Source organism: Musa acuminata, chromosome BXJ1-6 (assembly GCF_036884655.1).
Source record: "Musa acuminata AAA Group cultivar baxijiao chromosome BXJ1-6, Cavendish_Baxijiao_AAA, whole genome shotgun sequence".
Lineage (NCBI taxonomy): Eukaryota > Viridiplantae > Streptophyta > Magnoliopsida > Zingiberales > Musaceae > Musa > Musa acuminata.
In genome coordinates this window covers 41913033-41938600 of record NC_088332.1, presented here as the reverse complement: position 1 = coordinate 41938600, position 25568 = coordinate 41913033, and the positions used below count along the sequence as shown (strand labels likewise).

Below are 25568 nucleotides of genomic sequence, written 5' to 3'. Positions count from 1 at the left end.
TACAATGAGGAAATATTTCTCAATCATTACAGGTTGAATATGATGACTGTGCAACCTCCAGTCTCAGTCGAACAGGTCAAAATTAAACTTCTAGATTAATTGATTGACAACACCAATTATAGTTGGATCAATTTATTGTCTTGTGCAAGTACACTATAATAAATGGTTTGAATGGCTGGTACAACTACAAGTCACGTCGATTGAGCTAACAATTCAATAAAAGACTTTATTGTTCGAGTCAATTTAACATGGCAACACATGGCAGGATAAGGATTACATGTTAGAGTCGGCCGGCAAAGTCTTGGACGACATGCGTTGATATCGGAAAAAATTATAATAATATTACGAGATTAGTGCGTGAAGAATGGGAAGTCACTTGCATCATCATTCAGCAGCCACACTATGGTATTAGTGGATGCACGTGCATCGTATGGTAGGAAGCCGACGCTTGCTGGTTGTATGAGTGGAGAATGAGCTAATTATATATATATATATATATAGTTATTTTTAGTATTTTTTTAAAATTATATTGAGATTATTATACTTAAAGTAAAATATTTAATCTTGTTTCTTCTCCTATCATCGATTTTGCTGATGAAAATATTATACGTACTCAATGATAAATTGAAATAAGATAAAGTCAATACGTGCTAGCAAATGTCCTATGATATTTTCGTCGGTAGAGTCGATGACGTAAAAAGAAATAAGATTAAAATTTTTACCTTTATAAATATAGGGATCTTAATATAACTTTTAAAAGTATTGGGATTGAGATGCTATAGTTAATTATAGAGATAATATGTAATTTGCCTATGAAAAACAACTGATATTTAAAAAAAAAAACATATGTAACCATCGGTGTTCGATTTCATATTCATTCCTCTGAATATAAAATTACAAATATATTATTGTAGTTAATGTGATGATAATGATATTGAGATTTTAATTGACAACAATACTCATCTGATTATGTTGCTCAAATATTTTGTGTTATGTTTTTAATATATAAAAAAATACGTGCTAATGTCAAATATTTTGCTCAAATATTTTAATAAGATAAAGTCAATATGTGCTAGTGAAATGCCCTATGATATTTTCGTCAGAGTCGATGACGTAAAAAGAAATATGATTAAAATTTTACCTTTATAAGTATAGGGATCTTAATATAACTTTTAAAAGTATTGTGATTGAGATGCTATAGTTAATTATAGAGATAATATGTAATTTACCTATGAAAAAAAAACTAATATTAAAAAAAAAAAACATATGTAACCATCAGTGTTCGTTTTCATATTCATTCCTCTGAATATAAAATTATAAATATATTATTATAATTAATGTGACGATAATAATATTGAGAATTTAATTGACAACAATACTTGTCTGATTACGCTGCTCAAATATTTTGTGTTATGTTTTTTAATATATAAAAAAAACTTGATGATGAAGTAAAGAGATGAAAAGTAATTGATGAGACTAATAATAATAATATATTTAATATTTAATATTTTTCATCATGGTTAAGCTTTAATAATCATAGTTAGATGTGATTAACCGGATATTTTCACACTAACGAGAGTGATGTGCTTGGAGGATTTAAATACTGGAAGGAATATGTATTTTATTATGTCAAACTTTCAAAGTTTGAAAGCATATATATACATAAATCCTGCAAATGTTTGGGTCTTCTTAATCCATAACTGTACCCACCCAAAACTTGGTCATCATTTTAGAGGCTAATTGGCTTCTTAAAGGAGACTTTTGTATTTTACACTGTTGCATGAGACTATTGGCCAAATAGTTCATGAGACTTTCTCATTATACTAATTACATATTACTCTATGAAACATTGAGATCTCAGATAAAAAAATAATTTTATAAGATTAAATTTTTTTAAAAATTATTAAAGAACTGTTAAATATTTTATTTTTATAAATATAATGATCTCAATATAATTTTTAAAAATATAAAAATTAAAATATTAAAGATAACTAATTACTAATGAGCTTCCCAAAATAAAACATGAGATTGACCATTTAAACTCCATCCAAATTGACCTCATGTAGATTAAATTTTACTAAGTTGATAAAGTTCCATTTCAAATGAAAATCCCAATTTCATCTGGATGTTCAAATCTAGCTCGAATTCTAGAAGTTTTTCCGAATCCGAAAACCTAAAATTTCGGATCCGACACAATTCGGATTCGGGTCCACATATAAACGGGCATTACCCATCCCATTTTCCCATTTCCACCTGTCCGTGGTAATAAAATATTGCCCTCGATAGATACGGTAATCGTTGGCGCTCCCGTCGCATCGTCCGTTGCTTCGTCCCTCCTCTTCGATTACACTCTTTCGATTGGGTTTGGTTTTCAGATCCAATCTTCTCTTCTTCTTCTTTTTTCTTTTCTTCCTTTTCTCAACTGCGAATTGTTGATTCGGATTTCCATTCATCTCTTTCTTCCCTTTCTTTTGGTTTCTGATCAGATCGAATGGCCTCGGCGCTGGCTTTAGTCGCTCTCTCCGCGCCCTTCTTCAGGGCGGTGCCCCTTCCAGAAAACTCCATGTTCCAGGTTTGTTATTCTTGGTTTCGTTGATCTTTTTCGGATCTAAGTTGTTCAATAGTTATAGAGATCAATGAACCGTTCCTTTGATTGAGCAGCGCATTGGAGCTAAGAAGAAACACGGCAATCCCCTTTTCAAGGGGAAGGTACAATGTTTCCTTTCCTTTGTTCCCAGTCGGATCTTAATTGTTGATGAGACTTGATTCTATGAGTTCGAGCTACATCTAGCTGTTGTTCTGTACCCATGTTTAGTGATTTAGGAGAAGCGATCAAAAGTTCATATAAGAAAATACCTGCTAAGGATCTTGTAATTTTTTAGACGGTAGAAGTGGAAGTTAACATGCTTGGACTGCGATCTCCCTAATGATGTTCGGGTCAACCACATGGAGCCTATCCTGATCGTTTCTACAGTGATATCCTTAATCAGCATAATGATATCATGTCTCTTGTCATTGTTTCCAACCTGAGACTTTCGACTGGTCTTACCTCATCTTCAATTTGAATTGACTCAATGACCCTCTGTAATGTGGTTCAGCCTTTGTTAGATTTGTAGAAACAACCTTAATGGGTTAGGCTACCGTCTAGGACATATGTGTTGAAGATGTTAACATTCATGTTATCTCACTCTTTATTTAGAAACATTAGTTAACCTTAAAGATTTTTTTATTGTTTAAAGACCAAGTTATGCTTATGTCCTACTATCTGACTAGTTTCTATATATGGCAATTTGATTATGCATATCAGATATTGTTCTCTGCTTGTCAACATATCCAACATCAGTAAGCAAAGAAACATACATATGAAGTCCTTGTGTCTCACCATCAACATCTGCTGGACCCATATATGCTTAGTTCCATTCATTTTTGCTTATGTTCATGCCTAGGATCGTTGTCATCCCCATTAGAGTATGCCATGTAAGTGAAGTACCTGAATTTTTACATTTGATCAAATATGCAATCACATAGAAGCTTTTCAGAATACTGAAAGCATGCAGCAGATGCAAGGGAGCTAAGAGACATAAATTATTGGTAAAAATATATGAACATAAATAGGTCATGAGGACTAGTGAATTTTAGTTGTGAAAATATATGAACATAAAAATATCTCAAGAGGACTAGTGAATTTTAGTTGCACTGGTGGATGCATAAAACTTACATGCTTAACTATCATTTTAGGTGTTAGAGTTGACATTATGCATCTTATTTACTGTACAATTGTCTGACTGCTGTCTGTGTGTAGATTTGTAAAACCATAAATCAAATCATGTGACCAGGCTTGTAGATAAGGGATTGTTATCGACACTATCAATAGATGTGTTTTCCTTTTAACACCACATGGGCTATAATTACATTATTGGTCATTTCTCTTAATTTTGTTATCCATTTCAACTTGTTTCAGGAATGAATGCTCAACCTTTGTATGGAAAAAACAGATCATGTTAGTTTGTACTGTAGGATTATCTACTTTGAAAGGTGGCCGTCAAACTGATACATTTTTCTTTTCTTGACACTGGTATGTTGAAAGCAGATAACCTTAGATATTAGCATATTCAGTAAACTGGACTAGATAAACCAAGCATGTAGCTGTTTAATATCTTCTGATGTTGTTTATCTGAACTGGAGGATTGCATTGATAAACAAAGTTCAGATATATAATTAAGTCTTGGCAGCAATTGAAGTCCACATATGACAAAATGAAACAAACTTAAGCATACAAGCAGATAAATGCTTCATTCTATTTGTATGTCTTTGTCTTTTCATCACCAAAAGATGTCCAATAAGGCCAAATTGTTTGCTATTTTATGCTTTACTTATAGTATTTTTATAATGATCCATTCTGATGGGGTATATGATCCAATAATTTTGTTGAGCTTGAATCAATAGCCTAAGATGCTTAAATCCAAATTTATGGTAATGGATTTACATTCTTCTTCCCCTTCCGGATATTATAATCTCCCTCACTCAAGATGTATGTGAGACCTAACATAGCCATATTGTGATGTGCCCTCCGGCCCTATTTATTAATTGTCCTTTCCTATTTGAGTCCCACCATATCCAACACTAGATTGGTTTTGATACCATTATATGATAATTCATACATTAATTTATTAAGTTTAAATCATTAATTCAAAATACTTAAGTTCATGTTTATGGTAATAGAACCATCTAGCCCTTATAAGTCCATTTAAGTCTTCTCCTACTTCAGATGTGGGATTAAATTGAGATATTATAATCTCTCCCACCTAAGGGCTTGATGTCTTTGTTGATGACCTAACAGAGTCTAGAATTAGAATCTACCATGTTGCATGTTGGAGCTATCCTAGTAGTGGATAGTCCTTTCCTACTCGAGCCTCTCATTTTGGTCAATGCTAGATCAAGTCTAATATCATTTGTTATGACATGACTCAATGTGATAACCAATCCATTAACTTTGTTGAGTTTGAACCACCGAATAAAAAAGTTTAAACTCAAGTTCATGATAGTAGACTCGTCTTGGTCTTATAAGTCTATTCAACTCTTCTCCTACTTCTAGTGTAAGACTAAGTTGGAGGACTACAATTTCTGTTCTTTTAAAATGGAAAATCTCCATATTAACAACTGAGGACCTATTTGTTACTTTTATTTTATACATTTGTTTTTGAAAAGAATATATTAAAAATCTAAGATCTCAAGTGTTGTTGGTAACATCGTTTGTCACAATATGACGAATGAGACAAACAACCTATTAATTTTAAGTCTGAACTACTGTCTGTTTAAATCCAATTAATGGTATTAGACTCATCTAGCTTTTATAAGTCTACTCAGGCCTTCTCACACTTCGGATGTGGGACTAAATTGGATATCTCATTGCTGTTGTTATTTCTTATTATGTTATATGTGTTCACTGTGTCCACGTGATAATGGATATTGATAGGTTGCCATAGAGAGCCTATCTTTCCAAGCTTTCCTCTATCAGATTTTTTTTATTTTTTAGTTTTGTTAGCCATCACATATTTCTCCTCTTTATTTTAGTTTCCCCCAACTTACCATTTTTTGCTGCAAACACCCATAGTGGCGTGTCCTAATGATCTGTTCTAAGAGCACATGCTTGCTTTTTTTCAATCAGCAGGGGTGTCTCAGGTTTCTGTAAATTTTAAATAAAACAACCTCTAAAAATTTTAGACATAGAACTGCAAAACCTGTGACCGCTAATATTAATAACTTGATGGTCAAGCCTTCTTTTCTACAACATTACAATTGAAATTGATTTGTGATTACCAAATTAAGATGTTTCTTACATTTAAGAACATTGAAGGTAGCATGATACAGGTCTTTAGTTTCTCTAGATATTGTTACCTCTTTGTATGAGTATTGATCATGCTTGGAAATAAATACTAGATTGATTTCAAATTTCAGGATTTCAGAAGAGTTAGTATGACTGTCTCGGTAAATGTTTCTCGTTTCGAGGGTGTTACCATGGCTCCTCCGGATCCAATTCTTGGGGTTTCTGAGGCATTCAGAGTTGACACAAATGACCTGAAACTTAATCTTGGTGTGGGAGCTTACAGGACAGAAGAACTTCAACCATATGTGCTAAATGTAGTTAAAAAGGTACAAGATGAGGCTAAACTTTTCTTCTATCAGTATCTTTGTTGTTGTGGTTAAAGCACCCAAGGTTGATATCATTTAATCTTGCTGTTCATTTTTCTTCCCTATCAATCATGTATTGAAGGTGATTATAGTAATGCTTAAAACAAACCATTGCTATTTTGTTATGTAGGCAGAAAAGCTTATGCTGGAAAGAGGAGAAAACAAGGAGGTATTTCATTGTTCAGTTTATTCTACCATATGGATCATAGCTCCCAGTAATTCATTCTAATCCCCACGCTACATCTGATATTGCAGTATCTTCCTATTGAAGGTTTGGCTGCATTTAATAAGGTTACTGCAGAACTATTATTTGGAGCAGATAATTCTGTTATCCAGGAAGGAAGGGTATGCTCTCATATCGTTTTGTCTGTTCATGTTGGAAATTTTTTTCACCTTCAATGCTGATGTAGAGAAATGTAATCTCAGCAGTGTTCGAAATCATGGTATAAAGGTGTACCATGAGCTGGGTCCAATATTTTGGTGTACCACAATAGAGGGCAGGTTTTAAAGTGGTCGTTTTTAATCAATTTTGATGCCTAGTGACTTGTATTGTGCCACACCGACCAGTATGTACTGGTCTGAGACAGATCCTCTTTGGTCAGTGGTACAGGTTTCTTAAACGTTTTAGTTTTGGTGATTCAGGTTGCTACCATTCAAGGACTTTCAGGGACTGGTTCTCTTCGGCTTGCAGCAGCTTTTATACAACGATATTTTCCTGATGCAAAAGCTTTGATATCCTCTCCAACTTGGGGTATGCAATGATCTCAGTCAGAACATTTTATGGGATGGCAGTGGACAAATACTTGAAATTGACATGTTGTTATATCCTATTTGACTTACAGGTAATCACAAGAACATTTTCAATGATGCTAGGGTTCCCTGGTCTGAATATCGATATTATGATCCTAGGACAGTTGGGTTGGACTTTGATGGAATGGTAGCCGATATTAAGGTAATGCTAAGTCTTGGTTTATGACACTGGAGTCTGCATCATACTTCACCTGTGACCTTATTTTTTTTCAGAAATAATAAGGATGTTCCGATTTGAATGAAGAAAAAGAAGACTTTCATCCTTTCTTTTGGAATTTATGCAAATCACCTACGTTCAATTTTTCATTTTAGTCAAATTCTTATGCCCCTTACTTCCTGCTGTAAGCTTTCTCTATTGTTACCTCTTTGCAAAATTCATCCTAACATATTCTCAAACATTCAGTATCTAATGGCTGGTACTTTTGAACATTGCTTCTTGTGTCTCTTACTTTAACTAGATCAGGACCACAAGTAGGAACTACTGAGATAATATATCAACCAAATTATCTAAACGAGCCTTATTATTTTTACCTGGTATGTTGTATAGGATAGGTCTTGATGTCATGAAAATGTTGTTTTCTTTTTGTGATCTAGGGGACAAAGATTCAAGTCACAGAAATAGTTTCTTGATTGTCCATAAATTGAACTTTGCTTCTTGTCTCTTAATTTTTAGTACATCAGGACCACACGAGAGAACTACAGATAGAAACTATCGACTATATTATTTAAACTAGCTCTGAAATTTGTTATCATAGTTACTTGGCATCTGGAGGAAGGTGGGTCTTGATGTTATGATAAGGTTGCTTTTTCTGTGATCTTGGTGACAACCATTCAAGTCATGGAAATAGTCTTCGTATTTGTGCATACATAGACTCTTTCTAGACTCTCATTGATGGGAGTTTTGTACATCTGGTCCTTGTTTTGACTAATTGGGTATTTGGAACCCTTGAATCTTGGTTTGTGGTATGTGGGGTGTAAATTCTTTTTTTTTTTTGGAGTCATGGTAGATGATTAGCCGTGACTTGCGTTGCTTATTAGTTTTCATATGACAATTATCATCTTGATAGTAAGTGCCTTTGTAATTGATTGTCAAAAAAGTGGTGATAAAACTTAAAAACCAATTATGGCTTCAATTGTAATGCTTTATTATTTGATCCTTTCTTGAGAATTCTGAAATTGAGATATATTGGTTTTTCTAACTATAAAACTCAAAAGTATTTGTTAGATTGTTTCTCTACTGCAATTCGTGATGCAAAATTATGATGAATCCAAAATGCCATCCCAGTAATTATATTTTATCTATGTATTCAGGAGCTCTCAGCTTTTCCTTTTTTCAATTTATTTATTGGTACAATGGTGAATGATGTATACTCGAATCAAAGTAAAGACTGCCTAGATGCTGTTTGGACCAAACATTACGTGATGACTTCGGAGGGAAGCCTTTGGAGTTGGTTTATTCGTAATTCTAGCATTCTGTTTAGTTTAGTTCAATTTCTTTTAGTCTGTGCATTGTTTTCATTGCAAAAAGTACAACTATTGCTTACAAAATATGAAGAATTTCCTTCTTATATGCCTTATATTATGCTAATAAGTTACAATATTTTTTTTGCTTTTAGGCTGCACCAGATGGATCTTTTGTCCTGTTACATGGATGTGCACACAATCCAACAGGAATTGATCCAACTCCTGAGCAGTGGGAAAAGATTGCTGATGTCATTCAAGAGAAGAATCACATCCCTTTCTTTGATGTTGCATACCAGGTGACAGTTTCTAATACAAAAAATGTTGTTACTTTTGCAATATGACTGGCACCTGAATCTTGATACAACTTTCAGGGTTTTGCTAGTGGAAGCCTTGATGCAGATGCATACTCTGTTAGACTGTTTGTCAAACGTGGTTTCGAGCTTCTGGTTGCTCAGTCTTACAGTAAAAATTTAGGTTTGTATGCAGAAAGGATTGGAGCCATTAATGTTGTTTGCTCATCTTCAGATGCTGGTACAAGGTATGCTGTGAAATCTACACAGAGAACATTTTATATGATCTGTATCTGGTTTCTTATTTTATTCATTACCTTATCCTCTTGTAATCAGGGTGAAAAGCCAACTGAAAAGGCTAGCCCGGCCTATGTATTCAAATCCTCCTGTTCATGGTGCTAGAATAGTTGCCAATGTAGTTGGAGATCCAATTCTTTTTAATGAATGGAAACAAGAGATGGAACTAATGGCTGGTCGAATAAAGAATGTAAGGCAGAGACTCTATGAGAATCTCTCTCAGAAAGATAAAAGCGGGAAGGATTGGTCTTTTGTCCTCAAGCAAATCGGCATGTTCTCATATACTGGTTTGCACAAAGCACAGGTATAATGACTGCTCACATCTCATATAATATTGAGATTAGTTTTATGTCTTTTTTACCATTTTATGCATGCAATGTTCACAGCGTGAAATAATTTAATTACACTTTTTTATGTTGTGAATTTCTTTTATGATGTATTTGTCTTGTTAGAGCGACCATATGACGGACAAATGGCACATTTACATGACAAAGGATGGAAGAATATCTTTGGCTGGACTCTCCCTGTCTAAATGTGAATACCTTGCAGATGCCATAATCGATTCATTCCACAACGTCGACTAGAGAAGTTAGCATTGATTCATGGTTATCTACGGATGGTGATTCTGATTCTGAAAATTTTTGGCATTGTTCAGCTGTTCACTGCAGCGCTTCTAGTGTCAAAATTAGTTCGTCCATCAAAAGTTAACGTGTAGTTAAATAATACAGAACACAAAATTTTGTTGACGTCAAATTTGAACTGTGATAAATAAAGCTTAGTTCTCTTTTTCCGAGGCGAAAAAGGGTTTCAGTGCTTACAGATACTTCTTTTGTGGTTTTTATCAGCTATAAAATGTAGCTCTAGTCATCTATTTGTGGACTTTTGATGTGCAATTTCTTATCTGAGACAAAAGTTTGAACTGTTACTTCAGCCTCTGGATTTCCTTTTTGTCATGGAACGATAATTCAACAGTAGAATTCTGTCTAATCAGATGATCATGTGGTCCATATCAAGTGGCCACGAGTGTTAATGTCACAGAGAAGCAATTCATAGATACACAATTTGCATCTCATTTCTTTATACTTGTATTGCTTTCTTTTCTTTCATCTTGCATCTCCGATAAACGAGTTCTTCGCATATTACTGGCCTAAGGTCGCTATATATTTTTGAGAAATTCCCATTGCTCATTCCTAAAAAGATAGTTTTCAAGATTTTAGACGGTTACTCAGTCCTTTGTCGCACTACAAAATAATGACCAAAATCCTTATTAGTTGCTTAAAGCCAGTCTCTTAGACCTCGTTATTGACAACCGGCATGACACACTCTCAGAACTTATGAGCATAGATTTTTTTCTCATTTTAAAAATAATTAAAATATTTGAATTGCTCTTAATTTAATTAGAGATATTTTCTTGTACCGAGTTAGGTAGTGAAACAAGATTTATATAGACCTCCTTGGCTTGCTCTCGTAGCTTAGGGCATACATTTGTACAACAGATATGCCTACAGACATCTGAAGTGGTGGAAACAGAATTGAGTTGAAACTGACAAGAAGGACATGTAGTGGGTCTTTACCTTTTCTAAATAGGTTAATGTTGCTCTTACTCTTCCTATCAATCGTCCACGTGGAATCGAAACGGTCGATTTGGTCTTGGACCGAGATGGATATAGGAGTCGAGGCTAATCCGAGAAATGACCGAGGGAAGAGGTGGAGGACGAAACTTTGTATCCTCCTTCGCGTAGCAAATAACTAATTTAGTAGGTAAATTTTTTTATCGATACATTATAAAATTTATATTATAAAATCTTAAACTTGAATCTTATTTTCATCATTTATTTATTTTATTAAAAAATAAAAATAAAAATATTTTACTTTATGATTTAGATTAACGAGGTGACTAATGAGCAATTTTGACCCTCTCAAATGTTATCTTTTCTCTTTGGACTAATTATATATTAACCCTTATAATTAGTTGTTTTTAATATCATTAACTCTACTAACGAGGATATCACATATGGTTAGTGATAAATTAAAGTGAAACAGAGTCAACACGTGCTCAATGATAAATCTTACGTTATTTCCATCTATAAAATCGATGATATAAGAAAAAATAAAATTAAATATTTTAATTTCATAATTATAAGAACCCCAATATAATTTTAAAAAATATAAAGATCAAAATACTAAAAATAACTAATTGCTTCCTTTCTTTTTATCTTCCAAAATATCACTTCTTTTTCCTTAAAAAGACTCACTCAATGCTCTAGCTCGATTCTCAATCTAAACCAGACTCACTCAATGTTTGCTCGGTTCTATGATCTGAACACACATGTATGAGTTTTCTGAGTGGCTCTTGACGAAATATTCTTGAGCATATTCGGATCACTACATACCAATGACATATCAGGCTAACATCTGCATCCAAATACTGATATCTGGCCAATTGGATAGCATAAACTTAATCAACATACTACGCAAAAATACATGAGAAAAAGATGACTTTTAGGCAAACACCAAAACATTCAACCTTGTAATTTCACCATGTTTTACCGCGATACGGTTCTTAAATGAACAGAGATAATGTATAATCAAATGAAAGGCAAATGTATCAGATTCATCCAGTTGCAACACTAGCCATAGGCCATAATTATCTATATGAGATCATGTGAAGATAACAAAAAGCACAATGAATTACAATTGCATCTACAGTTGTTCAGCATTCAGAAAGTAAAATGCATTGTTACCGACAATCCAGTATACAGCTAGATGAACTAATAGAACAAAAGGAAGATAAAAAAATAGAAAAAAGAACTAATGGCTCTGCAGAGTACATTCTATTGCATCTTACCAGGTGCCAATGCATGAAACAATAGCCATGTGAAATATTATTTCCCTGTAGAGCCTCAAATTTAAAATGATCAACCAGTGAGTGACAAACTTTAATCTCATTTAGCCTTGACCAAGCTTTTCTCTAGTCCATCAATCTAGTTTGACTGATGAAAAGAGGTAATGGACGAACCCGAATGCTGAGATGAATCCGATTGTACCAGTTGCAAGCATGATTGCAATGACCATCAACAAAGAGTAGCCAAGGTAGAGGGAGGCAGAGATGGGCCCACTTAAGTTCTTAAGATCAAACACCAGATAGTTCACAGAGTATAAGAATATGTAGATAGCCACTGATCCTGATGAGAAGAAGGATTTCCACCACCACTTCCAATCCTCGACACACAGGTGCATGTAGGTCAGGACTAAAGAAACTTCAGCACAAACGACAACAAGAAGAATCATTACGATGAAGAGAAAGCCGAAGACATAGTACACACGGCCCATCCAGATGCTTGACATTATGAAGAAGAGCTCGATGAAAAGAGTGCCAAATGGTAGGGTCCCAGCTCCAAGAACCAACAACCACGGCGGGTATTTCTGCGGAGGAATCTCGCGAGGTATCTGATTAGTCCTAACTGGGTACTCAATGTGCAGTGCCTTGGCACCAAGGAAGCCACCAACAAGTGTCAGTGGAACTGAGATGCAGAACCAGAGCAAAAGCAATATGATGAACAAAGAAATGGGTATTGCCCCTGTGCTATGGCTACCCCACAACAGGAAGTTTAATGTTGTCAAGATCAAGAACGCAATACCAGGGAAGAAACAAGCAACCCGCCAAGAAACCGAAATCCAACCAGTGTGATCCCCAGTTTTGATTGTCTTCCACATCCTGACAGCAACATATCCAGCAGCGATCCCAAGAACCAGGAAGAAGAACAGCATTCCTGTGATGAGAGTTCCCCTTGATGCAGGGGACATGAATCCAAGTGCAGCGAACAAGATGGTTACGATTGCCATACCAAGTATCTGAACTCCATCACCAACCAATACACAAAGGAGCAACGGATGACTTGGAGCTCTGAACACATCCCCAACTACAAGCTTCCATCCTGATAGCTCCTCATTCATCTGAGCCTGTGCCTCCTTGTCGAGCTCCTCATACCGAGTCAGATCCCTTCGAACAGTCCTCAACAGGATCACGAGAACAATACCAGCAAGGAAAGCGATCACCATTAGCGAATTCAGGATCGAGAACCAGTGAACCTTCGCCCCCTCCATCTTCAAATAGGCATCCCAGCGAGACGGCCACTTGATGTCACTCTCGACGAATGCAACCTCATAAGTGAAGACAATAGGTTGGTTTTCCTTCACTCTCATGGCCACTGCCTTGGGATCGCACTGGATGTTCACTGGGTACTTATCATACATCTTCAGAGCCTTGACCAAATCCGCATCATGTTGAAAGCTACATGGCACGACCTCGAAACCAACCACCATCCAACTGGGAGACCCTGAACCTGCCTTGTCCACCGTCGGGATCGCCTCGGCTGCGTCCCCTGTGCCCATCACCCTCGCCACATTCGTCTCCTCATACTTGTGTACCAAAACTGTGAATTTTAGGTGGTTGAACACATAGTAGGCGTCGGCGATCATGATCCCAACCGGGTACCCCGTCCACCTAAGGACGTAATCGTCCTTCTTGGTGTAGCGGATCGCGGGTAGGTTTTCGAGGATCAGGTTGACCTGATACATCTCGTCGATCCTCTTCTTGAGGAGGCGGAAGTCCTGGGCCGAGAGCGGGTCGGTCCGGCAGAGGAAGACGTCGGACTCGTTGGTGAACATCTTGAAGCGGTATGGGGAGTTCTCAATGCGGTCTCCCATGAGGAGCTCGCCGAGGTTTTCAGCGCTGTCCTTGATCCCCTCCGCCGGGCGGCAGAAGGGGAGGCTGTAGTAGCTGAAGGGCATCTCGGTCTCGATGGAGGTGAGGGAGTTCACCTTGACCGGGAGAGCGCCGCCGGCGGGGTACCGGTGCGGGTAGCTGCCGGGGAGGTAGAACCCATCGCCGGATCGGACGGCGAGGCAGGAGATCAAGATCCAGAGGGCGAGCCTACGAAAAAATCCCATCTTGGCGCCGGATTCGGCGGCAAAACCCATAGGAGATGGGTTCTTCACCCAGATCTGGAGAAGAAAAGAGAGAATTAACGGGCTTGGACAGATGGAACAACGGATCTATTCAGCAAAGACTACAATGTTTCAAGAAATCGCAGGAACAAAAAGAAAATTTACGAGAAAATCAATTAAATGACGAAACAAAGAAAAGATCGAACCTAGTCGCCGAGATCTGCCGGCGATCGAGGCAAGATGAAATTAGAGGCGGAGGAGAAGGGGGGTTAAAAGCTGCTTCGCTTTCGGTCAGAGGAGGCTGCGATAATTTTTTGGCTGCCGAAAATACCCCTACCGAGCATTTCTTCTTATTTAAGGTAAATACCATTTTAATATTTTTTAAAAATATTTTTATATAGAAATTTAAATTATGCTTGCATAATATCGATAATAACGATCTTAACAATTTCTAAGTCTAATTAATTCATTTGAATTACCCTGATGTTGTCCGCTTCAAGTTTTGTATCTTGATTTGGTACATAATACAGTTTATGATATTTATTGTAGCATATTTGAGAAGAAGTTATAACAAATTAAGATCATAGCAAGATATAAAATTAATGATCTCATGATATACACATAAATATGTTTATAATTAGGATTATATTTAATTATTTTAAAATAAAAAAATATAATATATTTAGTAATATTTTTGTTAAAATTTAAATTAAATTAAAATAAGATGATTTTGATATCAAATATCATGGTCTTAAGTTAACTAATCTATCAACTTCGTTTGATTCAAATAATACCATTATAGACCTACGGATCATGTAATAATAATGACTCGATCTACTGTACCCATTGGGAAAAATAAATTGCTGAGGATTCTTTGTATAATTTAAACTGGATATTTTTTGCTATAAAAAAAATCACCAAGCAACCAAAAAGTAAAATAGAGAGAGAGAGAGGCTTCTTATGAATGAACACTGATGATGTTGTAGAGTTTGATGCAAACGGCAACATATCAAAAATTCATGAAAATTGGACTTGAACAAAATATTATTAGCTAGCGTTTCCAAATTTGTTCTCTTTCCATAGTAATCAATCATGTTGCAAGAGATTCTTATAAAATACTCAGCTAGAACTTGGGATTCTTATCTTACTGCACAAAACATCTCTTCGTTGCCTTGCACAACTATAATTCAAATGTCAAATGCGCAGAGAAGTTTGGGATTCTTATCTTACTGCCCGGAAGGGTGCAAAAAGGTCGTTCAACATTCAATTGCTCATCGTAAGAGATGAGTCTTCTCCATTGATGTGTGTATCGCAGAGGACATCAAGGAAATATGTGCAAAAATAAAAGTGGAAACAGAACCATTTAGGATTTGCTACATGACCAGTACATTCACGGTTTCATTGTACACATGATATTTACGAGTTCGAGATTGAGCTACCAGTGACACCTTCACTTGCATCATGCTACCCACGATGTTTATGAGTTTGAGAGAGTGATGCCAGTGACACCTTCACTAACATTGTGACGGCACAGAGGACATACCCTGTAACCAACAGTAACAAAGAAATTAAGTCAAGGGCACATACAAACATTTGAAACACAAAAATCAGAGAGAAAATAAATACCCGTGAATTTCTTTAAGCCATTTATCAACACAAGACTTGTGGTATTCATGGTGGCAGGGAAGGACTCTTATGATGTCCCCATCATCGTAATCAGCCAAGCAGATGTAACATCTGTTCAATGACAAATAGTTTACATGTGAAGAATGACTGGAACTGAAAACATGCTGGTTAGGAATCAGGAAGAAGGATGGTGCCAAGTGTCAGAAGAGCATTTGGGTTTAGAAGGAATTTAGGGGAATAGTGAGCATAAGAAAGCTTACTATTGGGGTCTGCTCGATGACAATTTGGACAAAGGAGAACAAGAAGAAACATCAGTTAATAAACCAGTGATGTGAAAATGCAGATTAACATTCTATACATATTCGATATGTAGATGAAATCATCTTGTGCATGAGTAGTAAACAAATGAAGTAATCTAGTGAAATAGCTGGAGCTTTGTCTCATACTAGATAATTTTGAGGAAAGAAAGGTTCACAGATTTAAGATCTTAATGACATCCTGGCCTCTTAATTGTCACTGATTTTCTTGTGTGCATCGTTGTAAATATATATAGTTTTAGATTGTATAGGCAAAATGAATCTGAAAAAAAGTGATACTACTATTAAATTGTAAATAAAGATCAAGTTTCAGTTGGGACAAAATATGAATACAATGACAGTTGGAATCAGCTTCTTGACCATGTGTACAATTCCCCACGAGGTGAGAAGCAGGACTAGCAGTGTTGAAAAGAAAAGCAAGCCAGAAGAAATCTGATTAACAATCGATCATAGAGACATTGGAATATGTTTTAAAGGTATTTTCCAGTTACAAAATTGAAACACCAGGTGGGATCCATAACCAAATTGTTTCTGATCCTCCCCATATCTACCTCTGAAAGATTTCACCATTTCTGATGGATATCATATAATTAGATGCTATATATGCAAAAGAAAAGAAATCCTTGTTAATATCTATAACCTAATGTAATTAAATAAATGACATTATAGGACTAACATATCAGGTTTGCACTTGTAAGATAGTTTAATTTATCAGAAAATGAATCTTCTCTCTGATACATGACTGTAAAAGTTTCCTTTTAACAACATTTGAACAAAAGATTCACAATCATTCCAAATGAAAAAGTGGATTTGCAATCCTAAGTTTTAATTGACTGCTAAAATCTCATGCATAATCATAGAAGAGATTGGTTTTGTTTCTGTAGATCTGAAACCAGATTTAATTGACCCTTTTGTTTGTTTTTTTTCTTGGTTGGAATATTTAAATTGAAATTAATGGCCTAGAGAATAACATGGATTTAATGGTAAATATGGTAAAGTGGCAATTCCGGTTTCCCAAGGACAACAAGATCTACAGATGAAAAAGCTTACTGTTCCACGCCATCAATGCCCAAGGCAGTGTCAGGTTTTCTGTGGATCTTTGAAGGCAAGGAATTGACAATAGATTCCGGTGCTGGGACTGAAACCACGGAAAGTGAAAGTGATCCAGGTTGGTGATGAATTTCATCCAGGACCTGCATTGTAATCATGTCTATGTAAGGTATAAAGTCAATAAAAGAACGTGAACTATGACAGTAATAAGTTTCCTCATGTGCTTTTAGAGATCTTTTATCATCATCACCTAATGTACTTGAAAGAACTTTAGCACCAATGATGAACTTAATTACACAACTCTTTCAGTTTCTTTATCTATGAATGTTAAGTACCTTTTGAGCTTAATGAAGATTAGCAGCAACATAAAAAAGATAAATATATGAATTAGAGAACAGCCTAAAGAGATGTTTCAAAAGAAAAGTCAGCAAGTGTAACCAGAGGGATTATCAGGAATATAACCACCATAATGATAGATAAATTAACTGTGGCCATTATTTGTTTTTATTAAACAGCAAAGAAAGAAGAGGATTCTGGCCCGAGTCTCCTAAAATCAGGAAAATGAAAACAGATCAAACAATCTAAAAGAAAAAAGAAATTCCATTGTATTCAATTACCATCTCAATAAATATCACTTCATCTCAAGTAATGAATTAAATCTTTAAATAAATAAAGCAAAAAAAAAGGAATAACTATGAATTGATATTCTCTTGTTATGGCTGAACCCTCCTATATAAAGAAGTCAAATGTCAATATGGGGATAATGCAAAAGAGAGAAGGCAAATGTGAAAAACTGAAAATGGCAGAGATTGACAGATGATTTTGACCAATTCCTTTCCTCTTCCTCTTCCACCAACTCTACTGTTTTCTCTCTCAAACTGATAGTAGCTGCAGGTGCACTCAAATGCATCAAAACTTTTAAATAATTATAATTATTTTCTCTTCTTTTCTATTCTAAGAGACATATTGCATTTTTGTCTTCATAGTAAACATGAGAAATCAGGATGATTGATATGACAGTTGAATATCTTAGCCACATCCTTATATGGAGACTGATATGTTTAAATGTATTTCAACATATCTAGCACTGTCCAGAGCTGATAGCATGGATCAAATCAGAAATGAGTACGTGTCCTTTGTGTGCCAAGCAATGGCTCCCACAAAAAGCACATATATGTTCAAGATATCATGCAACCATTATAAGGAAAAAAAAAGCTTCTAGATAAAGTATGGTTAAATCTTAATGATTAACCATTGTTACATAAAATATATTTGTTGAATACATCTTTAGGACAATGTCCAAACAAGATTCAGGTCAGGCAGCAGATACCTGATTTATCAAAAATATTGTTTGTCTTTATTAAACTGTAAACAGAAGAGAAGATTTCTTGAAGTACTAGAGCTTAATCAGCACATATCATGGTTTATCATGATAACATGGAAAAGATTAATCTCTTACATTAACAACAATAGGAAGAATCCATAATGTCATAACTATTTAGTGTTAGCTACATTGATTTTCCCGCTAGTTGGCTTTGTTGAACACAATACCACTGGTCAAATTAAGAGAAATCAAATCATTATTTTTATGTTTTCTAACAAAATCTATTTAGGTCTTTCTCTACTTCTGTCACACCACTCACAGTGCTGTATTGGACCCAATCCAGCGGTACATCATGAAACAACAACTTTGTGTGATTGACTTTTCCAATATTTAGCTTGATTTGATTGTGATATTTAATTATATGGATACATTTTTATTAAATAATATTCAGTTTGGACTTTAAACTTTATGAAATGGACAAAAAGTTGACTGGTTGGTTAGCACACCCCAGTCTCCAACCTAAATTGAGTGTCTCAATTGGTTCAGGTTTTCAATTTGACTGGTTGATTAGCACACCCCACTCTCCAACTCTACTGAATGTTAGCTCTCTCCAGTATTTTATCGCATAATAAAATGATGGTGGTTTAGTAATCTTTAAACCAAGGAATGCTGTATCATGCCGACCAAGTTTACAGATTAATGGGCAGGTACGTCAGACAAATATGTACTGATTGGTATTGATGTACCATCTGTTGATACGTCGGTACGTAACGAACAATACCTACCAATGTACCAACTGGCAAATAGATTACTGGGCAGGTATGACAGGCCAGTACGTACCAATCGGTATCAATGTACATATCACTTCTCAAAAGAAAAATCAGAAAATTATATAAATTAAAAAGAAAATCATTTTTAGGGTTTTCTCCTCATTTATAGGTATATAAATTATATTTAGATAAGAATAAAGTGTATCTAAGCCATAAATGAATAGAAAACTAGGTTATGAGGAGGCAACATTGAATTATCTTTTAGATTAGGAACTTTAATCACCAATCTAGAGCTTGATTACCATTTATCGCCAAGTAGAAACTTCAATCATAAGTGAGCCTAACTTTAATCACAACTCATGCTGTGCAATAACAACACTGGACCATAATTCTACTGAAGGAATTGTTTCTGTAAGGGATTAAACTTTAAATCTTACCAGTGACTGAAAGGTACAGGGATCAGACAGTTTCACCTGGTCCAGTCTGAAACCTAACTTACTGACCAGTAAGCTTAACACACCAAACTTATCAAGCAGTAAGCTGCCTGGTACTATATTGTTCTGAGTGGTATGCTTACCGCTCAGTACTTGTACCCGCTTACTCTTTTATTATTTATTCTTCTCTTGTTCTTTTCTTCTACTGTTGATATTCTCCTGTCTGCGCCACGTCGCCGACTCCACCGCTCATCTGTGCCATCACTTCACGGCCTCTCCTTCACTGTAGGATACTGTTTTTCCACATCTCTCCCTCTGTGCCTATAGTGGTGGTCCGGATGATACCAACCCATTTCAACCCCATATTGATACTCACCCTGTACGGTAACCGACTGCCGACCAATATCGAGATCAGATTGAAATTTTTACCCTTGGTTCTTATCCTAAATGCATCTTATCAACTACAAACTACATAGTACCAACAATCTATGAAAGATAGGTAGAATAATTCTCAAGAATCATCTTCTCAAATATTTGAACTTAATGGTTTACTAGCAAGTTTAAACTCGTAGGAAAGACAAAAGATTCAGCTTTTTCAGCAGCTAATAAAAGATACATATATCTCATAGGTCATTAACCTGCACCTAGAAAGTTCAGTGGCAATCTAGCTAGTGCAACAGTCACTAAAAGAATTGGTAGCAGTTATTACAAAAACAACATATTTTATTATAATAAAGATGCTATTTTCAAATGCGGATTATTCATCAGTAAATTCATCTAAACAATTTAACTTGTTGCTTCTGATTTCCAGGTTGAGTGTATCATCAGTTCAATCAAAAATTTACTAAAATATTTGTAACACCTGTCAACCACAGACAACCACAATCCAAGAAGGTACTCACCAAAAAACGCTTAATGTCAACAGGATCAATACTCTAGCAGTCATGATCCATCAAACTTAAAGATGTTTAATAGAATGCACTTATCATGGAGCTAACTGCTTGAACAGAGAGGAACATAACTGATGCAAAAAATATTTACCTCAAATAATGCCTCGGCTAACACAAAAATTCGTGCAATACTGGCTCGCGTACTTGACACATCAGTCATTAGCAGTGTGCAAGAGCATGTGCCATCTTGATGGATACCTGATGGGCAGGAAGATGCTTGCCCATCATTATTATTAAAGCCAGCATGAAGACGCTCCCTTATCTGCACCAAGGAAATTTCAAAGTCCAAATAACTCAAGATATGTTCTATTGTTCTTAACTGGTGATGAAGAACTACAAAAAGGAAAAGGATCAAGGTTCTTTGGTAAAACCACAATAATTGAAGGTAGAATATTGTCAGCTCTATGTTTGAAAAAATGTGAAGTATTATGTATAAATCTACTGTACGAGAAGAAGTTGTACATATTATTTGATAAACAAGTAAAAAAGCAAATGTTGGTCAATGACAAGACAAGAGATTCTGCAAAGAAAAAAAAATCAGCAATCGTACTGAATCACTGAACAATATCAATAACATTAAGCACACATGAGGTCATTAAAAAGGGACGATGGTAATGTTGAAAAGCATATAAGTTTAAAGAACAGAAACTTACCATAAGATAAATAAACTAACACGTGATAACTTGAGAAATAGAACTGGATAAAAGGATCACCTCGGATCTTGAATGCCAACTAACACCATTTAAACCATGGCGTCTCTGCCGTGAGTAAAAGGAATCATCTTCAGCCCCATCTCCAAAAGTGTGATCACCAATGTCTAGTAGCCACCTGTCCTGATATCCTAGACCATTATTATCTGCAGACGAATGTATCAATGCTGAGTCAACAGTCCTAGAACTGTGTCTGGAAAAGGCATCCCAGAAAAGTCTTCTAGTATTCCTTCGTGACACACTACTACTTGTCTCCCTAGAGCCATTGGGAACATCAGAAGAGATGCTGACCAAATCAACATGAAGTTCACTTCCATTTCTCTGTTCACCTGATCCAGTTGATCTTTGAGCATCTGAACCAGAAGAAGTTGCACCTAGAGGTTCTTCACTTGAAAAATGCGAAGTTGAGGATACACTTGGAATAACAGAAACATATTCTGTATTGGTACTAGGGAGGCTCACGACCTCATCTGAAGGATTAACAATGGACAAAATCTCATTTGTATGTAGATCTCTAAGTTCAAGTTGATGCATGCCACTTGAGAAGCTTGGTAAACTATGGGAATTATGTCCATTTGTGGAATTAGCTACTTCCATTGTTGGAGCTAAAGTAGTGTCAACAATTTCCACTGGTTTCCCTAACATACTTGGTAGTCTGGAAGTCCTCTCAGAACGAGACATCTCAATGCAAGAATTTTCCAAGTGATCCGCATTAACACAATTATTGCTTTGAGTAGACTTGATTTGTTCACTGGTGGAGCTAGAAGGCTTATTTTCTTGGGAAAAGCTTAGAGAAGACTCCTTGACTGAGATCTGGATATTAGAATTCAATACAGAACCATCGAGTCTTGCATGAATGACTGATTTCTCTGCTAGCTTATCTTCAATCTGCCAATAAGAATGCCATTAAGATAGGCTCAAAGTAGTAGAAAAAATCTTAGTAATGCCCTTGTGATGATTGTAATCCTTTCAATAAACATAAAAGAGTGATTCAGTAGATACATAAAGTTAATTAGAGTTTGACAATAAAAAACTTCATTAAAGACAACTATGCTCAGATCTAGATTACAACACATAAATTTCTGCTCATGCTACATGCACATTTTTCCTTCTTAATTAAAATGGATAACTAGAAAAACATGAAGAGGACATAACTTTTTAATATTGCAATGCATAAAACATCCATTTCCAGAATACATAAACCACTTTTAAGTCACTGGAAATAAGATTTGAGGAATAACTAGAATTCAGATATTTTAAGCTGACATTAATCATTTTTTTGCACAACATAATTCATATAAGCAAAGAATGGTTGCAATCATATTAAGGCGACAACTATACATGTGTATACCAGCAAAAAAACCATATATAAAACAAATAAAGTGATTATATTAAGCTACTGAAGATTAATACAAGACTGCACATGTTCAATATCTTTCTCCATTTGAGTTTTGACCAGACATCTAGTAGCTTTTTAAAAAATAGTATAGTATTGGGACAAACCGTTGAGTTTGTTATAAGTATTGTCATTGGATTATTACCATGCAGTTACACTCTAATAAGAAGAAAACAAGAGTCTTCAAAAGTTACTCAGAGCAAATGCATCTATCAATATTAGTGGCAAATCAGAATTCCCAAAGTTCAACAGGTGTGACATTTGAACATATGCAATTCTATATGAAGAACAAACTATGTGACATAACAGCCACATAAACATAATCTCTAGAGAATGTTAAGTAGCATTTTCATATGTGACCAAAATTATCAAAATATATTGCATTTTGAACATCAAAAGTTAAATTTATGCATATTTCTGCATAAACATATAGTCATAGTGGATAAAAGAAATGGTTAAGATTCATGACAAGCCAGATTCCAGCTATAAGAATTTATGCAAAATCTGCCAGCAACGAATAATCAAATTGGTATTTGTTAACTATTCTTATATTCGAGTTTTTAGCAATTTATCATAGTATTAGTAACTGCACTCGATTTTTCTTTAACACCTTCACATGCCATAACCCTTTCCTCTATAAATTAAGTTTGACATGTTTTTGCAACTTGGATGCTATCTACTCTAAGGTTGTAGCCATCAATGAGGAAGTCATGAAGGTTAGCAGAAGGAAGGATCAGTAACTGATAGCTGAGATGGACCTCAGAGACATGACACACTTTTTGAGAGAAGGAACACAATGTACCTTGGTATTTTGAATACCTTGTTAATTATTAATCTTTTTTTACTATTGTGAGTCTGGATATTGTGCATACTTATACAAAAGGCTAGCACATGCCACAAGACTTTGGATGCATTAAGATTCATATGAACCAGGCAAGTTGATCAAATTTAAATTTAAAACCTCCAATGAATGCTTCCTATGCCAGAGCTGATACCATAGCTCAATGCAAATTAAGGTTAGCACATGCCAAAACCTTGGGATTCATCAAAACATATCTGAAATATTTAAGCTGAACAAATAATTAAAATTTCAAATTCTTTGTAGAGGCTTCCCTTCCCAGAGCTAACATACCACACTGAATACTAACGTTCCAACTTATGTACATGACCTTTGATCCACGTATCAATCCGCAATCACCAGAACCTCAAGAATGTTTGGAGATAGCTCCATAGCATACATGATAGGAAATGAATGCTCAAAGTGTCAATTCTGTTGAAATTAGCAGTGAGATTCTCCAGAATCAGATTGTAGCTTCCACCACCTTTGGATTGGAATCCAAAACTTCTTTAATTAGTAAAATAAATTTCTCATGATTTTGATAAGCTTCACATAGAAAATGTCATGTTCAGGAGTGAAGGAACCCAGAAATATCATCTTTGAAATAGATCTTTTAAAAGTAAAAGAGCTGTCATTTCCCAGAACTTCAGCAACTAAAGTCTTCAATTAAAACAAACCTGTCTTCCTCAACATGACTCTCATATTCAAATTTCCACATGTTCCATGACTACTAGCATGATTAACCAAGATTCCCTGGTCCTACAGAAGTAAAAATTTTGTACTCTGGAGATAACATTAAGTGCCTCCTCAGTCCAACATAGAGAATTACCAGAGTAGGGTGCTTCTGTTCTTATAACCTCAAAATTCTTCTTTTTATATCAAAGAAAGAAGCGAATAGCATGCCTGAGTATATAACAACTTGTTTGATTAAAATGGTCAAGGTGCTTATTATCATTCGCCGTATTTGTTTAGCCACCTTAGGTCACCAGCTCTTTCACGCTCTTACGTAGACCTTATTCAAGAGAATTTCCAGATTACTAGCAAATGTTAAATGAATATGTTATGCAAAAAGATTGTCATAGCTGAAAAGAAGGATTGCGGACCATAAGCCCCCTTAAGACATAATCAAAACAGCAATCCTTGTAGACCCAATCGACATTTGAACCAATTTCCTAGAGCGCGTCCTAATTTTTAGATCTAAAAAACGTGTGTTGGTAACATCATATCATATCATTTCGCCGATCACACAACAAAAACACAATCAACATCCAAAATAAACCAACACGAATAACACAAAAACAAAAAAAGAACAAATGAATAAACAAGCATCGTCAAGAAAGTTCACAACAAAACCTGGAAAGCCAAGCAACCATCTTCCAGATCAAGAAACAAGGCATGCACTATGGCTAATAGCTATCAAGACAAACAACCAAAGATCGAGAACTGGCTCTTCAAGATCTCTGCTTGATGTCGAATCAAGACCTGGGGGGAATCGGCGGAGGCAGCGGCCTCGGCGGCGGCGCCGCCGCATAGGAAGGCCGCGAGCCCGAGCCTCGGTCGGCCTTTCTGCCTGCGGCGCGGCGACCGCGGGGCCATGCGGCTACTTCCCGAACCCATTTCTTGATTCAGAGCGGAAGGCAGGAGGAGGAGGAGGAGGGAAGACGGCGGGCCGGCGACGGACGCGGCCTTCAAACAGTTTCGCCCCCCTTCTTTTTGTCCACAAACTAAAATAACTAAATATTAAAAAGCACTAAAAAACAACTACAAATAAAACGGAAAAAACAGCGCCAAGAAATATTTTGGAAACGAATGCAGCCATAAAATAGGGCTCATTGTCTGAGAGTTCGGAGGCAGCACTTTGCTAACCGTGCCACAATTTGATAGCAGCCCCGTTGTCGGCCCCCTGTCAAAGCATATTCCCGAAGTCGACATAAATTTAATAGATTATATGGTTTGTTTATCATTTATTTCTCAAAAATTTTGGTTTTCAAATTTACTATTATTTATAATAATAGTAAATATAAATAAAATATTTTTTAAATTTTTATATTTAAAAAGAAAAAAATAATTTAAAAACTAATCTTCGAATTAAAAATATAGTATTATAAAAACAAAAAGCTTGAAAAAAAAAATATATTATTAAACTTTAA

At 35.5% G+C, this 25568-nt stretch overlaps 3 protein-coding genes across 4 annotated transcripts; 1 reads left to right on the top strand and 2 right to left on the bottom strand.

Moving 5' to 3' along the window:
- Window positions 1-2222: 2222 nt before the first annotated feature.
- LOC108953023 (aspartate aminotransferase, chloroplastic-like) lies at window positions 2223-9870 on the top strand. 2 transcript variants are annotated; one of them, XM_065188946.1, is made up of 12 exons: window positions 2223-2362; window positions 2487-2572; window positions 2662-2709; window positions 5959-6153; window positions 6323-6361; window positions 6448-6537; window positions 6835-6943; window positions 7035-7144; window positions 8619-8762; window positions 8838-9004; window positions 9093-9357; window positions 9506-9870. In XM_065188946.1, exons 2-12 carry the CDS (start codon window positions 2492-2494, stop codon window positions 9635-9637), a joined length of 1380 nt encoding a protein of 459 aa, XP_065045018.1. In that variant the 5' UTR covers window positions 2223-2362; window positions 2487-2491; the 3' UTR covers window positions 9638-9870. The 2 variants fall into 2 exon arrangements, with proteins under 2 accessions (XP_065045018.1, XP_065045019.1); XM_065188947.1 differs by having other exon boundaries at window positions 2313-2572.
- Window positions 9871-11725: 1855 nt separating this feature from the next.
- LOC135677065 (transmembrane 9 superfamily member 11-like) lies at window positions 11726-14348 on the bottom strand. Its single transcript, XM_065188944.1, has 2 exons — window positions 14210-14348; window positions 11726-14060 (listed from the first exon to the last, which is right to left on the bottom strand). Exon 2 carries the CDS (start codon window positions 14034-14036, stop codon window positions 12033-12035), a length of 2004 nt encoding a protein of 667 aa, XP_065045016.1. The 5' UTR covers window positions 14037-14060; window positions 14210-14348; the 3' UTR covers window positions 11726-12032.
- Window positions 14349-15258: 910 nt separating this feature from the next.
- LOC135677066 (uncharacterized) lies at window positions 15259-25310 on the bottom strand. The gene is made up of 7 exons (XM_065188945.1): window positions 25285-25310; window positions 24901-25127; window positions 21188-22072; window positions 20566-20736; window positions 16997-17139; window positions 15630-15740; window positions 15259-15547 (listed from the first exon to the last, which is right to left on the bottom strand). The coding sequence occupies exons 2-7, from the start codon at window positions 25033-25035 to the stop codon at window positions 15481-15483; spliced, it is 1512 nt and encodes a 503-aa protein (XP_065045017.1). The 5' UTR covers window positions 25036-25127; window positions 25285-25310; the 3' UTR covers window positions 15259-15480.
- Between the last annotated feature and the right edge of the window lie 258 nt (window positions 25311-25568).

What these genes read in the sequence shown, in the direction of transcription:
- LOC108953023 (XM_065188946.1), top strand. Translation starts at nt 2,492, where the DNA reads ATGGCCTCGGCGCTGGCTTTAGTCGCTCTCTCCGCGCCCTTCTTCAGG. An exon ending in AAAGAGGAGAAAACAAGGAG is followed by an intron (nt 6,362 to 6,447) that starts GTATTTCATTGT and finishes CTGATATTGCAG; the next exon opens with TATCTTCCTATTGAAGGTTT. An exon ending in GATATCCTCTCCAACTTGGG is followed by an intron (nt 6,944 to 7,034) that starts GTATGCAATGAT and finishes TTTGACTTACAG; the next exon opens with GTAATCACAAGAACATTTTC.
- LOC135677065 (XM_065188944.1), bottom strand. Translation starts at nt 14,036, where the DNA reads ATGGGTTTTGCCGCCGAATCCGGCGCCAAGATGGGATTTTTTCGTAGG.
- LOC135677066 (XM_065188945.1), bottom strand. Translation starts at nt 25,035, where the DNA reads ATGGGTTCGGGAAGTAGCCGCATGGCCCCGCGGTCGCCGCGCCGCAGG. An exon ending in CCTCCGCCGATTCCCCCCAG is followed by an intron (nt 22,073 to 24,900) that starts GTCTTGATTCGA and finishes TCTTATTGGCAG; the next exon opens with ATTGAAGATAAGCTAGCAGA. An exon ending in TAGCCGAGGCATTATTTGAG is followed by an intron (nt 17,140 to 20,565) that starts GTAAATATTTTT and finishes ATTACAATGCAG; the next exon opens with GTCCTGGATGAAATTCATCA.